The sequence below is a fragment of the Hyperolius riggenbachi genome, chromosome 7, assembly GCF_040937935.1.
Source record: "Hyperolius riggenbachi isolate aHypRig1 chromosome 7, aHypRig1.pri, whole genome shotgun sequence".
In the NCBI taxonomy this organism is placed as follows: domain Eukaryota; kingdom Metazoa; phylum Chordata; class Amphibia; order Anura; family Hyperoliidae; genus Hyperolius; species Hyperolius riggenbachi.
Window position 1 is genome coordinate 255,268,761 of NC_090652.1, and position 19,039 is coordinate 255,287,799.

At 43.1% G+C, this 19,039-nt stretch overlaps 1 protein-coding gene across 9 annotated transcripts in view; it reads right to left on the bottom strand.

Moving 5' to 3' along the window:
* The window catches only part of MYO3B (myosin IIIB), a 394,939-nt gene that overhangs the window by 117,001 nt on the left and 258,899 nt on the right, over positions 1–19,039 (bottom strand). For all 9 annotated transcript variants that reach the window (XM_068245545.1, XM_068245547.1, XM_068245546.1 and 6 more), the window contains 5 exons: positions 16,160–16,362; positions 10,414–10,512; positions 7,475–7,589; positions 4,400–4,526; positions 2,411–2,621 (listed from right to left, as the gene is read on the bottom strand). In XM_068245545.1, the coding sequence (XP_068101646.1) occupies positions 2,411–2,621; positions 4,400–4,526; positions 7,475–7,589; positions 10,414–10,512; positions 16,160–16,362 (755 nt within the window). The remainder of the gene's footprint in view (positions 1–2,410; positions 2,622–4,399; positions 4,527–7,474; positions 7,590–10,413; positions 10,513–16,159; positions 16,363–19,039) is intronic.

Here is a 19,039-nt window from a genome sequence, read left to right on the forward strand (position 1 = left end):
TAAGGCGGCTGCAGACTGGAACAAAGAGGATATTAAGGCAAAGCAGCTTATTATATTAATATTTACTGTGTGGGGGCAGATATGTTTTTCACACTGTGGATTGCTATAGGACTGCTCTCATATGTTTCAGACTGCAGCACCATATACAGTAAATCTGGCTTACTTCATCGGCCAGCTACATTTTTGCGTTCTTAAAGTGGACCTGTAGGCAGGGACCACACTTGTGTGCGTTCTTCTGCAATTCATTTTTCTGGAACTCCTGTCTGTGTTTCAATGTGTGCATTATTCCACAGTAGCTAATGATTGTCAGTGTGAAGATGCAGATATTGATATTAACCACTTAGCATTCTGGGTTTTTTCCCCTTTAAAGGTGGCCATACACTGGTCGATTTGCCATCAGATTCGACCAACAGATAGATCCCTCTCTGATCGAATCTGATCAGAGAGGGGTCGTATAGCTGCCTTTACTGCAAACAGATTGTGAATCGATTTCAGCCTGAAACCGATCATAATCTGTAGAGCTGCCACTGCTGGACCGCCCCCCCCCCTGCATACATTACCTGTTCTGGCCGGTGCGAGTCCCCTGGTCCGCTGTCTTCTTCTCCGCTCCAGCCCCGCCACGCTCCGGCTACTGAACTTCCTGTCCAGGGGAAGTTTAAACAGTAGAGGGCGCTCTACTGTTTAAAATTCCTGCCGGGACAGGAAGTTCTATGTAGCTCTGGAGCCCGAAACCCGAAGCGGAGAAGAAGATCAGGGGACTCGCGCCGGCTGGAGCAGGTAATGTATTGCCGCTGTATTGCGCCGGTCGTCGGGCATTCAAACGCCGCTAACGACGCACTCCCGACCCGCCGGCGACCGAGAAAAATCTTCCACGCGGATGGGTCGACGGGAACGATCGATTTCGGACGGAAATCGATCGTCCTGTCAGTGGTGTGCGCGGTGATTTCACAGCCGCTTCGATCATTGTGATCAAAGCGGCTGTATATCGGCGGGAAAATCGTTAGGTGTATGGGCCCCTTAAGATTCATGATAATTTTGGCATTTCGGCTATCACTATTGATACAGCAATTTCAGGGATATGGAGGTCAACATATTTAGTCCCTTTCACCACTTAATGACAACCAGACTTATACAAACGTCCTGCTAGAGCCTCTTAAAGGGATACTGTAGGGGGGTCGGGGAAAAATGAGCTGAACTTACCCGGGGCTTCTAATGGTCCCCCGCAGACATCCTGTGTTGGCGCAGCCACTTACCGATGCTCCGGCCCCGCCTCCAGTTCACTTCTGGAATTTCTGACTTTAAAGTTAGAAAACCACTGCGCCTGCATTGCCGTGTCCTCGCTCCCGCCGATGTCACCAGGAGTGTATAGCAGAAGCCCAGTATGGTCTGTGCCTGCGCAGTACGCTTCTGGTGACATCAGCGGGATCGAGGACACGACAACGCAAGCGCAGTGGTTTTCTGACTTTAAAGTCAGAAATTCCAGAAGTGAACTGGAGGCGGGGCCAGAGCATCGGTGAGTGGCTGCGCGGGCACAGGATGTCTGTGGGGGACCATTAGAAGCCCTGGGTAAGTTCAACTCATTTTCCCCCGACCCCCCTACAGTATCCCTTTAATGGCTCCAGGATGTTTTTATTAGTCAAACAGTGCTGCTGCCGCTGTGCGCGCTCCCCTACGTGAACATGTATTTCCGTGCGCATTCACGTGAGATTAGTGAGGAAAAAAAACACCATAGAAAAAATACACCTTTATTTCCAAATAATATATTGTCACTATACTTTGTACTAGGGACATAATGAAAATGTTGTAATAACCAGGAAAAATAGGCAGATACAATGTGTGGGTTTTATGCACAGTAGCAGTGTTTATATTAAAATTATAAGGAATGAGATTTGAGAAAGTGTATTTTTTCATTTTTTCCTTGTTTTTCCCTTGAAAATACATAGAAAATAAAGTAATTACTGAAAACAAATATCAACCCCAAAAAGCCTAATTGGTGGTGAAAAAAACAAGATATAGATCATTTCATTGTGATTAGTAGTGATTAAGCTATTGGCAAATGAAAGGGATGAGCACTGAAAGGTGAAAATCGCTCTTGTCCTTTAGGGTAAAAACCGCTTTTAAGTGAAGTGGTTAAACAATACTGGTTGCCAGGCAGAACTGCTGGTCTATTTGGCTGCTGAAGTGTCTAAATCACACCAGAAACAAGCATGCAGCTAATCTTGTCAGGTCTGACAATATTGTCAGAAAAACCTGATCTGCGTGCTTGTTCAGGGTCTATGGCTAAAAGTATTAGAGGCAGTGGATCAGCAGGATGCCAGGCAACTGGTATTGCTTAAAATGAAATAAATATGGCAGCCTCCGTATCCCTCTGGCTTCAGGTTCCCTTTAACAAAATGAAAGCTTTACTTGCCATATATTTTTGTCAGGCTGGAGGAGGGTGTTGATTCGATTGACTATCCAGCTGAAGAGCCTTCCATACAAAGCTTTGGACATGGCATCTCTGACATCGGCAGCTTTATCCACTGTGTTTGTGCGTATGATGGTCTCCCCTCTGGTGACAACACAGTGTGATGTCAGAGCCTCCTGGAACTCTTCAGCACCAATACTGAGAAGGGCGGCAGCTTCAAACAAAAGGACAGCACAAGCGTGAGATCGCATAAATGATCATTTTATGTCATTTTTCTCTACACCAAGGCTATAGTGATAACCATAATGTACTCATTACGATTTCGCTAAATTTTTACACAATTACGCAATGGAAAAACTGTAATCACTATGAGCGTACACATAATTTTCGTAAAGTCGATAGTTGTCGGGACAAATTTTTGTGCAAAACACAAAATTACTCGGGTAGCATGTGGAAGGAGTATAACATCTGTTAGATCTCCAGAAGGTCCAGTACTGCGCCAAATCAGTTATAAGGGCTTTCCATTCTGATTTGTGTTGGCAGCAATTGGTAATTTTGCTTTTGTGAATATTTTCATAATTTTCACAATTACGATTCAGATCGTTAATACAATTTTGTGGGTAATTGTAATTTCCTGGTATAATTTCTAGGCAATTTTCACAGGTTATGCAAGATTGCGTTCAAGGAATCCACTAATATACAAAAGTCGTTCACTTATCTGCCACACGAGGTATACTTCCCCCTTCCGACTTTGAAAGGAGGAAGTATCGGAGTCATACAAAACCTGCCGTTAAAGTGAACCTCTGGACTAAAAATCTTCTCAGCAGAACTGAAAAGGCCTGGTGTTTCTTTAACAGTTTCACAGCATCAGAACTTTGTTTTTCTTACCAAAGCATCATTTTTAGCTGCGCTCCACCCATCAAAGAAAAAAAGCCTGGGCTTTTTTTCCCTGATACTGTGCAGAGCATGATGGGATTTCCTATGTTGTTATACACGTTGCCTAACAACTGGGAGAGATGCTCAGGACACAGGACAGTTGGAACTGTGTCTCATGCTCCCTGTCACCTACTTTCAACCAAAAAGATGGCTATCCTCATGAAATCAAACATTTGCCTGTTCTTTTGAAACAGGGTGGGTAAGAGATTATATTACCTATCTATTTTAATGAACATAACTAATGTAACTTAATGACAGTAGGTTTGTTTAGGCTAGAGTTCCTATTTAAGCACAAGTAAGTGAACTCCCTCAACCCTTTCTGCTTGTTCGGTGCTGAAATGGTGCTGAGGTGGAGTGCTTGGCAGTATTTAGGTGTTCCGAATTTGCAATGACGAATTCGATCAACAACAGTGATAAGTGAAGTCTTTTTGTAAAGACATGTCAGTATCTTAAAAACAGGGCTAAAAGGAGTAATTTAGGTGGTATCACATAAATGAAGTGCATGCGGCTCCTGGACAAATCAGGCACTGCCATTGACTTTCACTGAAAATATCGGCAAGTCGACAGGCATTTTAGGCATCAGGAAACGTGTTTGTACAGGTGGGGGGCACTCAGGATTCGGGGGGGGGGGGGGGGTTCTGTGTGACAGTAAGGTTAGGTTTAGCTATAGTAAAATATTGGTAACATTTACCGATATTTTACTATCGAAAATTAACACTTTAAATAGTAGAATATTGGTAAAGGTACTAATATTCTACTGTTGGCAGTTTCCCTGTGCCCTATTTTGCATGTCACCCCTATTTTACATACACAATTTAGGTAAACTGAATTTATCAAACCACCATTTAATTAACATTTTAGCAACGCTTAAGTATAAGTAAAGTAACATTTTAAGAAGACACTACTTAGAAAGAAAGCAATAAACATTTTATAATTTAGCCTATATTATTTTTATGGGAATGCCGCTTTCTTGTAAAGAAAATGGAACTGCTAATTGAACATATTATCAGTGATGTACAAGCGCATTGAACGCTGATATTGGCTGCTTCGTCATACCGTTCTCTAAGGCTTCTCCATCCGGAACCTCGCTTTTGTCTGTCTGATGTTTAGAGGAAATTGCAGTAAATTCGATGTTTCCCGTATTTAGTATTCCAGCCAGAATCCTGTACACCGAATGGACCTCCTGTAATTAATGGTGAAGGTAAATGGCTTGTATACAAGGTGAGATGATTAGTATACACAGGCAGCCAAAAAAACAGATTACAGCTCTATACCTGATTAGATTAGTTACTGTGATAATCACCTGGCAACGGGCCTTTTCCATCTACAACAACCGCTTAATGCACTAAAAAAATGGATGATTCAAAGGAATCCTGTTTGCAGCCAGCTATGATTTTATAAAACAGACACAAACTCAAGTATGACTTTTAAGTAACCATGACAACATGTCTAAGTAAAGATCGCTCCATTAAGAGTACAGAATAATCCCAAATTCCAGTAATCTGTAGAGCAGAAGGTAAGTTCTTCGCACCTTCTGCTCCATCCATTCTTGGGTTTGTACTCCAAAGTCAATACTTGTGGTGGAACCCAGGCAACATCAAGTTAGAAATTGCCTGTTGGGATGAAGAATGGTGGGGACTTTGTGGGCCCCGCGCTGCTACGGTAGCCATGAAGGCCTGACAGGAACCCCCGAACACAATAAGTAAAGCAAACTGAAGACTGTGGAGTTGCTTTGGATCCCATCAGAAGGCTTCTTAGGTGGTGGATCAAGGAACAGTGGCAAGATATAGCAACTAGTGTGGTTACCCGGGGCCGGCCAAAATTAGCACCATTGTCTTACAGTGGAAGCTGAATTCCAAAGGCTAAGGGAAGGAATCACAGCAGAAAATCAGTGTGCCTGGTAGGGATGGCCCAGCCTTGAAGAACTCATGGAGAAGCACATGATCAGTTTGATCAGCTGACAGATTTGTAACACTCTGATTTGTTGGTCATGATCATGTGTTAAACCAGGAAGTCATCACAGCAAATCAGAGGCTTACAAATCTATCAACTGATCAAACTGATCATGTGCTTCTCCATGAGTTCTCCAAGGCTGGGCCATCTCTAGCGCCTGGTAGGTTCAGGTGGCAGCCTCACTACCACAATCAGGTGCTAAAGGCTAATATCCTACATACCTTAAATAAAATAAATACTAAAGTGAAGGAAATCCAGACAGTTCTTACAATTACAGCATTTGGCATAACATGGAAGATGAAATTTGGATTTTGGAATGACCGTGCGAGAGACTGGTAGACTAAAGCAAGTGGTAAAAGTGATGGGAGAATACAAACTTAGTATATCAGGTCTTTTGTGGGACAAGATGGACTGACTATGGGGAAGTAAAGAAACCAAATGAGCATACCTTTATTTATTCTGGTACAACTGAAGCAAGCAGTAGAACACATAAATGGAGATGGAATTCCCATTAACATAAATTCAAAGAAAAGTCTTATTGAATGGACAACTGTCTCCAATAGAATGATGAAGGTGTGCTTTAGATCAAAGGTTAGAAATGTAACTTTAATCCAACTCGTATGAAAAATCTCCAATATAATAGTACATCATACTTACATGAATAAAATACTGTGTTTCAAATGAAACACATACACCCCAAAGTATTGCAGGGACTAAATACTCAGCCAATGCGCTAGCCAGGGATTCACATAGTGGGTGAATGTATACATAAATTGCCCATAAAACATCCAAAAAGACTCTACATATTTCATTAATCAAATTTAACTCAGTATTGCATGTGGCTTACAGACACATGTTCATAATGAAACGGAATATTTGAGTGGGAAAAAACAGTACGGGACGCAGACTACAATCCGCATAGCACGATGTCCTTCTGTTTTAAATGCCAAAATATCCTGAAACAGCTGTCTACAAGTTGAATTATAGGGCTTCGTAAAGTTAAAGGGAGCTAAGCACCATTTTTTCCCTATAGTTTTTCCTGGTTTCTGAAGGAAACTGCCATGTTCTCCTCCTCCCCTTCTAACTGCCCTTATTTATCCAGTGACAGAAGTGAAGATAGCATGTGTGACTTCTCTAAACTCTTTGAAGAACAGTTTACTAACTCCCCACCCACCCCCTGCTGATGAAAGCTTTTGTTTGCTATCTGCTACTGGAGCTGATTCACAAAGCTTACTTATTTTTCACCTTAACTGTAAGGAGAGCTAAATCATGAGTTAAGTCGTTTAAGGAGAGATAAATTGTGACTTATTTCAACATAACAGCAGTCCTTATCTGCCTGAAATTTCTGAGGTTGGTCAGGCCCTGCCGTCCGCAGATGTGGGGTAATAAAAGCCTCTTCTAAACTTTTACATGTTAAAGGAAGAGGTATTTTATTAATGAGCCACATTGTTAGCATGCATTTTGAAGGTGCTACTGAGATGCCCTGTGTGCTAAAAATGCTGCTCGGTTCCCTGTTATGGCAATAAGCATGCTGTACACAAGTAGCTATGCAGTGGCGTAGCTAAGGAGCTGTGGGCCCCGATGCAAGTCTTACATTGGGGCCCCCAAAACACTCTATACGTAACAATTGATACAGCGCACCAAAACCTGCCAATGGCAACTACTGTGTCAGAGGTGCAAGACGGGGATGGAGAGCAGTTTGTTAATGATTACCACTAGTCCAAATAGCTATAGAAGTCATTATTATGAGCACAGGACCAATAGAGAGCTAATACTGCAGTTGAGGGAGGGCCCTTCGGGGCCCCTCTGGCCCAAAGGCCCCGATGCGGTCGCAACCTCTGCAACCTCTATTGCTACGCCCCTGTAGCTATGGATGTATATCTGGTTCTTCAGGTACATGAATGATCTGCATAGTCACTCATTGACTGAAGTGACACAGACAATTTAATCCCTTAGCTCAAAGTCAGTTGTGTGTAACCCCTCCCTCCCCAAAAAAAAGTCATTTTATAATCAATTTACACACATCCTGTTCGTTTTGATTTTGTTTCTCCTTTACAACGGGAGAGAAAAATGCAAAATAAAGCTGTGAAAAGTCACTTTGGAAGAACACTTGTTTCAAATCAGAATCAGGATGGTGTCTTCTTGCTGCTACAAAACTCAATCATCATTTAACCTCACCTCATTAGTAAATCCTATTATCCTAAAGCAGTGCTGGATTGCTGCAAACTGTCTTCGGTAAGATTCTTTAGATATGATGTCTTGCATCACCGAACCTGTTTCATTGTCAATGTATCTATTTAAAATGGAAAATAGTAGAATTAACAACAGAACATCAGAAAAAAATGGAGTTTAATAAGCTGCTACCAACCACAAACAGCAATACCTATAGCAGCTATAATTCTCAGCAGGCAAAACAATAAAAACTGATTTCACATTTGTTTCTATGGATTAGTAAACTCAGAGCATTCACAGAGTATAAAATATCAACATCAATAAGTGCAAATGTAACTGAAGATAGCTAGATAGGCAGACGGATGGATAGAGCGATAGGTTTGCTTTATTAAAGGGAATATGAATTGAAAATAAACTTATCATATAATGATTGGTATGTGTAGTACAGCTAATAAATGAAACATTAGCAGCAGAGATATGAGTCTAGTATTGTTTCAAGTACAGGAAGAGTTAAGAAACTCCAGTTATCTATGCAAAAAAGCTTCACTGATCTCTCTGACTTTCAAAGTCACAGAGAGCTTTGTCTTCTGAAGTTTATTATCTCAAGTATCTGTCACTGTATTTAGTTTTTTCTGCAGAGGAAAGTTCAAAAGTTCTGCTCTGTGAAATCATTTAGAATGCTGAGTGTAGTGTGTAAAAAAGCTATATAACTGAAAATAAAAATATGAGACTATTTTCTTTGCTACTAATGTTCTATTAATTATCCATACTACAGAACCAATTCATTATAACCACATTTTTTTTTTCGCTTCAGTGTCACTTTAAAATACAGGGTGGTGCACAAAAATTAGCCCAGCTGCCTGCCATGCGAGTAAGTTTACAAACAGACGTGGCTGGTCCCAAAGCGCCTCTAGGGCCTGGTTCACAATGTGGTGTGAGCACAGCGGATGCAGAGATGGCACGCAAAGCGCATACGCTCAGGATGTGCTGGCATTGTTCACATACTTGCTGTTTTTCATCCGCTGCCTTCGGGTCACCACCCTCACACTTTACCTGCCACACTGCCCGTCGTGGTCCGCCGCACGTCCAAAAACCGATTGGAGCCTGGCAGAGGCAGGCAGCTCCCTGCTGGATCGTAAAAAAATCAACAGGAATCCTACCAAGCAACAGGGAGGATTCTCATTGGTCCACCATGAACCAATGAGAATGTTTTTTTGTTAAAGCAGGATTGCCATTGTTTTTTTTTTTTTTTGCATGCTACTGCTTCAGACCACAAGGTGGGTGTCAGTGGCAGTGGAACTGAAACCACCGGTCATGGGAGTCTGCATTTTGCATGTGGTAATCAGCATAGACTTCCATTGCGTCTGATCATGATACGGTTGCGGCTGCATTTTTTATTGAAGTGTGAGCAGACTCTTATGCTAGGTATACACCATTCAATTTCCCGGGTCACTTAAGAGTTCACTCAGATCCATAGGATGGGTGTACAGTAATGGAGGTGCATGAACAGGTAGGAGCCACAAGGAGGAGGACCCTCCCCAAAGGCTTACAATCTAGAGGGAGAGGTAGGGACACGAAAGGTAGGGGACCAGAGTTCAGGGAGGAAGGGGGGGGGGGGGGGGGAGTAGGCTAGAGTGAAAAGGTGAGTTTTGAGGGCCTTCTTGAAGATGTTGAAGGAGGGGTAAACCCTAATGTGGATTTACTTGTGGGAGTGATGTGACAGGATACCCAGCTAACTTACGGAGAACCAGAACCACTGGTAATTTTTATAGTGGAACTAAAGGAACTTCAAATCTACCAACTAAAAAATGCATACCTAAAGAGGAAAAGAGATGGATAGACTGCCAGAAAGAGCGATGGCTAAATAGCTAAACGGAAAGATAGGTAAATAGGAAGAACAGTCAGACGTATGGATTCAAGGCAAGACCAAGCAGTAGGCAGAGAGGCACCTGCTTTGGCTGCATCTCTAAGAGATGGCGTGGTTTGGGGGTGTGGATGAGATATCCATTTATTTACCGAATCATGTGAACAGGGGCACAACTGCAAATCATCATGTGGCTGTGAAGCAAAACTTTGATGGATCCCACCAACATTTCTTATTCTTGATGGGGCCCACCCACACCATTTCTTGTTCCTCTCTTGGTGACCCCCACAACATGGTGGACAATCTGCTAGGAGTCAGTGTGGCCATCATGACACCCCCCACCCACAACTACTGTGGTTGCAACAAAACCTGATCTGGAGGATAGACGTCTGTATCAGAGGCAGGGAAAGTAGCTGGGGCCCCACAGCATTTGCAGGGCCTGTTCCCCCTATAGTTACATCTACATGTGAAGTATTGGAAGTGCTACACCCTATATTTATACTGTATATGATTCCAACTCAACTGCTTTGTCTGCATGTATGGATGGATGGATGTATGGATGTACAGAGTGTGATGGATAAACAAATAGTGGTGAGCCGAAATTTTGGATTTTCGTAATTATGACACAAAATTTGAATTGCGACACAAAATTGTCATTCACAATTATCAGGAAATTATTAATTCCTAACTTCGTAATTTGTAATTTTGTGTCATAATTTCCCGTTAAATCCTAATTTCGTGTTTCATTTTGTGTTACTTGTAAATTCTTGTAAAACGAGAAATTTACACGAAGTTACAGCTATCACAAAGTCATAATTTCGTGTTTAATTTGAACATTTTGTGTTTTACATGAAAAATTTGTCCTGAAATTATGAAAATTTCCATAACTACGAAAATGTTTACACAAAAAAACAACAAAAATGTGTATGGTCATAATTATGCGAAATTTCACGTAATTCTTCATGATTAGATTTTTTCCATTATGGTCGTAATTACGAAAATAACGCAAAATTGTAATTAGCTCATTACTATCATCATTGTAAAGAGACTGACAAATAAAGAAAGTCAGACAGATTCTTACCTAGGAGGCTTATTTTCAGGTAGATTATATTCCGAGAGCTTTTTGTGGTGATAGAGTCCAGCATAGATGTAGTAAAATATATGAAAATTTTTCTCGCCTCTGAGTGATAAAAATAAAACTATATTAAGACCTATATAAAATGGCACCATGCAAACTGATCAGTTGCTAACCAACTAACAATAGTACAGCAAGGGTCTAGTTCAGGCATGGGCAAACTTGGCCCTCCAGCTGTTACGGAACTATAAGTCCCGCAATGCATTTGCCTTTATGAGTCATGACTGTGGCTGTCAGACTCCTGCAATGCATTGTGGGACTTGTAGTTCCGTAACAGCTGGAGGGCCAAGTTTGCCCATGCCTGGTCTAGTTCAAACCTATCACATGAATGGGCATGCTTGAAATTAGTATTCAGTTTAACAATTACTGCAGCTACATAATAGCTCAACCAGGGCGCCCAAGTATCCTCCCCCCCTATGAGTTTGGCTACACATGATAGCTGAATCCTGGTTACCCGACTACTCACTCCGCCGCTGCCTCCACCAGTATCCAGAGTTTGGCTAGATGACAGCTGAACCCTGGTTACCCGACTACTCACCCAGCCGCTCCCTCCACCAGCATCCAGAGTTTGGCTATATAACAGCTGAACCCTGGTTACCCAACTACTCACTCCACCGCTGCCTCTACCAGTATCCTGAATATGGGTACTGAACGCTGGGCATAAGATTACTCACCCAGCCGCTGCCTTCACCAGTATCCAGAGTCTGACTACATGACAGCTGAATCCTGGTTACCTGACTACTCACCCCGCCGCTGCTGCCACCAGTATCCAGAGTCTGACTACATGACAGCTGAATCCTGGTTACCTGACTACTCACTCCGCCACTGCTGCCACCAGTATCCAGAGTATGGCTACATGATAGCTGAACCCTGGTTACCCAACTACTAACTCCGCCGCTGCCTCCACCAGTATCCAGCGTTTGGCTACAAGATAGCTAAACCCAGGCATCCAAATACTAACCCTCTCTGCTGTCTCCACCAGTATCCAGTGTATGGCTACATAATAGCTGAATCCTGGGCACCCGACTACTCATCCCACCAGCTGAACGCACACTAGATCTCAGCTGTGATCTCGCAGAATGACAGGCTCAGATAAGTCTTTTATAATGGGTGTATGAAGCTACCTGAAAAAAAGACCTAGATACTCATCTAAGAAGAGGGAAGGCTCTGGACAATATAGAGCCTCCCCAATCCTCTTTCCATGTCTTCATTCCCCTGCTGTCCCTGGTTTAAGATTGGCACCTTCCAGTAGGTCCGAAGACAGGGGCTCCGTTCTGTGCATGTGTGAGAGCAGACTTGCATGTGCGCAGTACGGATGTGCGCTCGTCTTCAGAAGTCTTCGGAGACACAAGTACTTGGAGGAGGAGGAGGGCCGACCATGTTTTCATCCTGAAGATCAAATCTGAGGGGACAGCAGTGGAACAAGGACACGAGCTCCATGAAGGCTCAATGGGATCAAGAGCCTTTCCTCTCCATAGGTGAGTATCTAAGTCTTTTTTTTTCTTGCTCTAGCCTCCCGGGTTGCTTTATCCCAACTGGTCATTCGGTAATAGGGTTTTTTTTTTTCAAACCAAATAATAGGGACGGAGAAGGAGATCTGGAACATGAAATAGGAGCAAGACTTTCTCAGGCTGAGCGATTTTGCCTCACAAATAATGGTATTCAGAATGTCTTCCCCAACCCCCACCCCCAATATGCTGAATTTACTTTTTACCTGGAGGAGGGGAGCAGTTATGGAAAAACTATTGAACTCTATCCATACACTGTAAAGGAAATACTTTTTTACTATCCATGTTTGATCTCTTACCGTATGTGCCTAAGACGTAATTGCGTAATAACCTCGTTCAACAATTGGGTAAAGCAGATTTTATGTAAATGCACTAAAACTTTAAATGATGCAAAATTAACCCAAATTCTGTTTTATTTCCCGTTCATTATTTCATTAGCTGCACTTCATTACTTTGTTCCATCATAACATTTTTATTATTGTGCTGCAAGAACAGCCGTTTGCACAACTCTTTATGGCGTTGCGGAGAGAGAGCTAAAAATAGCAGCTTTATATTTCTTCATATTTACAGCGCCGAGCTCCAGAGGGTAATTGTTTTCCCTCACAGGTTCTGCTGGGAACTGAATAAAAAACCATTTTAAGGAACGAGATTTATTATATGTATTATTATAAGATCGAATCATAGGCACTGATTTAGTAATGCTGCACAGGGCTAGAAGTCCATTCTAGACTGGATTTACAAACAAAAAACACTGATATTAAGTAGGAAATGTTGCCAACCTTTACCCGCGTCACATCAGACTCCAGAGATAGCTGCAAAAAGGTTGGTAAAATATCAGTCATGTGACTGAAGTGTCATCTGGGCAGTAATTTTTCTAAGCAATCCAGTGTGCATGTGAGCTAATGACATGTCACACTTATATTTTTAGGAATCCTCCTTATAGCATAATATGGAAAAGTCAGGAAGTAGGTCAGTGACACACACTTGTCCCTGGGCCCCTAAGCAGCTGCTGTAGCTACTGCAACACCCCTAAGCACAGCTCTGGATACACTATCATATAGTTCCCAACTGTCCCTTTTTCGGAGGGACAGTGCCTCTTTGGGAACCCTGTCCCTCTTTCTTCCTCATTTGTCCCTACATTAGTCCCTTTCAGGGACAGATCTATGTAAATATATGTATCTTTCTCCTGAAAAATTTGAGTAACTGACCCTAAACTTTATTGCCATACTTTAAATTGATATATTTATAATTTTACAGTATTCTGAAGGAAAATGAACCAGGATAGAAATGACCAGTGGGGTTTGAATTATAAAACAACATATTTTTCTTATGAAATCTTTACAGTAGGCATAAATTGGGGTGTGCCAGGGGCATAATTAAAGGTGAGGCGGGGGTGTGTCCCTCTTTCTTATCTCAAAAAGTTGGGAGGTATGTATTATCCATATAAACTCACAACCTGTGCTGATTTGTATGCAGTTTCCTGCACAGCTAAAGGAGGACCATGGCCGTTTCTACGGCCGTGCGGGGCGTGCCGCCGCCCGGGGCGCTGCTGGGAGGGGGGAGCCGCAGCCGCGGGGAGGGCAGCCCGGCCTCTCCCTCCCTTCCTCTGCCCGGGCCGCCCTCCGTGCGACCCCCCCCCCCTCGGAGTGCAGAGTAATGCAGCAGGGAAGCGGGCTATGCAAAACTACTCACCTCGCTGGCTCCAAGCGCTGCTCTCTCGCCGCCAGTCTCCTCTCTGCCTACACGCTGATACACACACACGCTGCTTCCTGTTTAGCAGCGTGTGTGTGTATCAGCGTGTAGGCACTAGGCAGAGAGGAGACTGGCGGCGAGAGAGCAGCGCTTGGAGCCAGCGAGGTGAGTAGTTTTGCATAGCCTGCTTCCCTGCTGCATTACTCTGCACTCCGAGGGGGGTCGCACGGAGGGCGGCCCGGGGAGAGGAAGGGAGGGAGAGGCCAGGCTGCCCTCCCCGCGGCTGCGGCTCCCCCCTCCATCATGGGGGGGCACCTACCTAACCTATACTGGGGCAGCTACCTATCTAACCTATCCTGGGGGGCACCTACCTAATCTAACCTATACTGGGGGCACCTACCTATCTAACCTATCCTGGGGGGCACCTACCTAATCTAACCTATACTGGGGGGCACCTACCTAATCTAACCTATACTGAGGGGGCAGCTACCTAATCTAACCTATACTGGGGGGCACCTACCTATCTAACCTATACTGGGGGGCACCTACCTATCTAACCTATACTGGGGGGCACCTACCTATCTAACCTATACTGGGGGGGGGGGGCAGCTACCTATCTAACCTATACTGGGGGGCAGCTACCTATCTAACCTATACTGGGGGCCACTACCTATCTAACCTATACTGGGGGCACCTACCTAACCTATACTGGGGGGCAGCTACCTATCTAACCTGGGGGGCATCTACCTAATCTAACCTATACTGAGGGGGCAGCTACCTAATCTAACCTATACTGGGGGGCAGCTACCTATCTAACCTATACTGGGGGGCACCTACCTATCTAACCTATACTGGGGGGCAGCTACCTATCTAACCTATACTGGGGGGCACCTTCCTAACCTATACTGGGGGGCACCTTCCTATCTAACCTATAGTGGGAGTATTAACTTATCTAACCTGTATTGGGGGCACCTACCTACCTAGCTAGTCTATACAGGTGACAACTATACTGGCTACCTATATTGGAGGCACCTACCTAACTAACCTATACTGGGGGCATCTACCTATCTAACCTATGCTGGGGCAACTATTCTGGCTACCTATATTAGAGGCACCCACCTAGCTAACCTGTACTGGGGGCTCCTAACTATCTAACTTATACCGGGGACGCCTGCCTATCTAACCTATACTGTGGGCAACTATACTGGCTACCTATACTGGAGGCACCTACCTGGCTAACCTATACCGGAGGCAACTATACTGGCTCACCTATGCCTGGCTACCTATACTGGGGTGACCTATAGCTGGCTACCTATACTGGGGTACCTATTCTGGGGGAATCTATACTGAGTGCAACTAGACCTGGCTAACCTACACTGCGGGCACCCATACCTTGCTTTGGGGGGTGGGGGGGCTTGGGCGCAATTTTTACACCCTCGCCCTGGGTGCATTTTAGCCTAGAAACTGCACTGAGGAGGACATTAGAGTCAGGTCCGGCCCCACCATGAAGCCACCTGAATAATATGACTCAGGTAGCAAAATCTAGGGGGTAACAGTGGTGACCAGTCCAGTCTGAATGGCAGAGCGCACAGCGGTTTACAAATACCTGGTCGAGTGCTGGGTCCTCTCCTCTTCTACACTGTTGCCTATCACCTTGTAGCAGAGTCTCTGTAGGCTCCTGATGTCATGTGACAAGCATCGGGAGCCTATGGAGGCACACTTCTGCATAGTGATAGACTGAAGTGAAGAAGAGGTGAAGACACAACATTGGACTAGGTAGCCTCCGTAGATGCGCAGACGTGCGCGAAACGGCCGTCAGGCTTGACCACCCAGCACCCACCGCACCTCCAGGTACCCTGTATCCAACTATATGCTTTTATTGTGCAAGATTTTTGTGCTGCTGTTGCCTACGTGCACACCCACTGTTTACATGGATCAAGATTAAAACACAGCTTGCTTGCAGTGCCGGTCTCTCCTGTCTTTTGCTTCATGTGCCATATACGTTTGTCTGTCCACCAGAGCACGCTCAGCTGTTTATCCAGGGTATCTGTTTGCACCATCTAAGCTCACTTGCCGCACCATAGTGCCAACCCGCTTTCCCTGTTTGCGGACTAGGTATTGTGCTTTGCTATTCAGATGGGGGAGAAAGCAGGTGGTCCCCCTTCCCTGGGCACTTATACTGGGAGGGAGGGGTGACATAGATACCGGCTGCTTTTCTTACTGGGGGGGAGGGATGACACAGTTACTGGCTGCACTTCTTACTGGGGAAAACAAATACTGTCTGCATTTCTTACTGGAGGTGATCGGTAGGGATTCTTCAGGCAGCAAAAAAGTCAAATAATAGTGTCAGAATGCAATGCAAAGCCAAAGTCACCAGAGTGTCTCCAGAAAAGTAAGCCGCAGTTTATCTATCTTGCAGGAAAACGTGGCTTGTCCTATGTTCTGTAACCTTAGTAAACTGAGGCCTTTTAGGGTACGTACAGCTCACTTACACAGCCTGTTTAATGACCCGGGATTTCTCCAGCAGGTATTCTGAGATCTTCGCACCCATTACTGCCCCTGTTGGTGTAAACATCATTTCAAGATATTTTCCAAACCGGCTGGAGTTGTCATTGATCACAGTGCAGGCATTCCCGAAGGCCTCGACCAATGGGTTGACTTGTAGGATCTTTTCTCTTAGCGCACGGTTATTTGCCTGTAAAAACAAATCACATTACTCTGGGGCTGATTTATGAAGAGCAGCGGAGAAAATACACTATATCAGGGTTTCTCAAACCTGTCCTTGTGACTCCCCAACAGTGCATGTTTTGCAGGCAACCTCACCTATGCACAGGAGTCTCAGTTATGTGAATTCCATGTAGCTGAGACACTAATTACCCCACCTGTGCATAGGTGAGATTACCTGCAAAACATGCACCGTTGGGGAGTCACGAGGACAGGTTTGAGAAACACTGTACTATGTGATCACACAATTCACAACTGGAGTTTTTATAAATTACCTGCTATTAAAGTAACCCCGAGCTGAAAGCTGAAATAAAAAAACAGTTACTTACGTAGTTAGAGGGAAGCCTTTGGATCCTCCAGAAGCTTTCATTGTCCTTCTTGCACCCACCACCGCTGCCTAGGACAGTCTGGAAGATTGCAGCCAAGCTCCTTGTCATGCACGATTTCGGCAAGCCAGTGCATTTGCAAGGAACTGCAGGTGTGGCCACACTTGCCCAAGTGCTGTACAGCCACGCCCATACATAGCAGGGGCGTGGCCAAAATAACATCCAACAATTTCTTGTTGGATATGTTACATGGGTCCCTGAATGGCAACGGTGGGGGCAAGGAAGACTCGGGAAGCCTCTGGACTATTCAAAGGCTTCCATTCTACCTGGTAAATATTTGTTTTTTTGGTTGCAGCTTTTGGCTCAGGTACACTTTAAGTCTTACAGACACTAAAACATTCTTGTTTATGTTAGTGCGCTTGTCTGCGGCCTTGAAATTTGAAAGATGCTTCTGTGTGAAGACTGGAACGAAACACGTTTAAAACTCACATTACTGCAGCAGATATGTGTATATATGTATATATATATATATATATATATATATATATATATATATATATATATATATATATATATATACACATTACTGCAGCAGATATGTGTATATATATATATATATATATATATATATATATATATATATATATGCACATTTGCACGTTTGCTAAATATTAATAATCAATACAGTCCTTCTAAAGAAAGAAATAGTTATTGTTAAACCCCATAATTGCAAATAATAGAATTTAATACTTTGAAATACAGTTAAAAGCTGGATTCTACCAGTGATGCTTTGGGTCTGTGAAACATTCTCGTGGGATTGTTTTGATTCTGGAGAATTGTTGACGTGTTCTTGATACAAGGCTGTCTAAGCTAGTTGAACACTGATAGCTGATAACACATGATGTTTTGGGAACAGGCCTCAACAAAATATAAAACAATAAAGGGTTTTCCCAATCAGTTACAGATGAGGAAATGCTGACATCTGCCGGTTGAAGTTATTATATTTATTCATAAGAAAGGCAAATATATAGAACATGATTTTATATTATTAAATTTTAATGTGCAGTTGTATCTTATATGATTAATTGTTTTAGGAAGAATTATATAATAAGTTTTATATTTAAATGAGTATATTAGAAGCCCTGTATGCTTTAATAAGCCTTAAATTGCTGAAGACTCTTAAAGGTCTGGTTACAGTGTCAACCTGACCAATCTTATTTCTGGGAAAGAAGAGACACATTCCAAACTAATTAGCAGAAGGGGACATTATCAGAAATGCGTCATGAATGACATTGTTTAGTCTTAATGTCTGGGGAAAAAAGTCAACCAGCAGACAAGATGGCTGGTGACGTCCATTTTTAATTAACTTCGTCCGAAATGACCTAATCAGATTTTATAAACAATAATATTATAATTTAGGTATTCAAAACATGATAAAGCATTGACGCATGGAAGCTTTAGCCGATTAGAATTGGGAATTAGGGAAAGTCCAGATTAGGCAGCCATATTGCATCCAATCACTATAAAAGTAGGAGCTGAAAGCTCATAGTTTGCAGAAGCCCAACAATCTCCTGAGAAGACACACGAGGCAGAAGCTACCTTCCCACACGTGGTTCTAGATGCTGAAGAGATGACAGAGAAGGGGTAATATGTTTAATATTCTGGTGATTTACTTTATTAATTTTTCAGCATTAAGTTCTGTTAAGATGTTAGCAAGAAGTTTTTTTAGAGGCTATTTTTTAAAGCCATTTCTTTAAGAAGATTACTACAAGTTTTACACAACTACTAGATACACAGCTATTAATACAGATACTTTTGATCTTATTCTACATAACACAACTGTTATATTATTTTTTGAATGTACTTAGAAGATTGATGATCGCTTGGCTATAGAGCCTTGATGAGATGGAATACTGTTAGAAGGAAACACTACTTGGAACTGTTCATATTTTGTATATATGCTGTATGATAAGCAAATACAATTTTTTATATAAAATCAAATACTGAGTGCTCTGATTCATTTTAAGGTATACCGTCAATCTATAATTACTGTTATAGAGGGTTCAGACCCCGCTATGCCGGATTTATATGATAGCAACGCTTTAAGGGCTGGTCATTTACTGAGTTAGCAATCATGAAAAATGCAAGAACCGCTCAGGTTTTTTATACTATTACTGACAGTCATTAATAAAGGGGTACATGCTGCAATAATATTGAGAAACTCTGATGTAGTATAGCAAAGGCGGGACAAGGTCCTCCAGCACCCAAGGCTGAGACACCAAAGTGCGCCCCTCCATCCCTCCTACCCCAGCCATCACACAA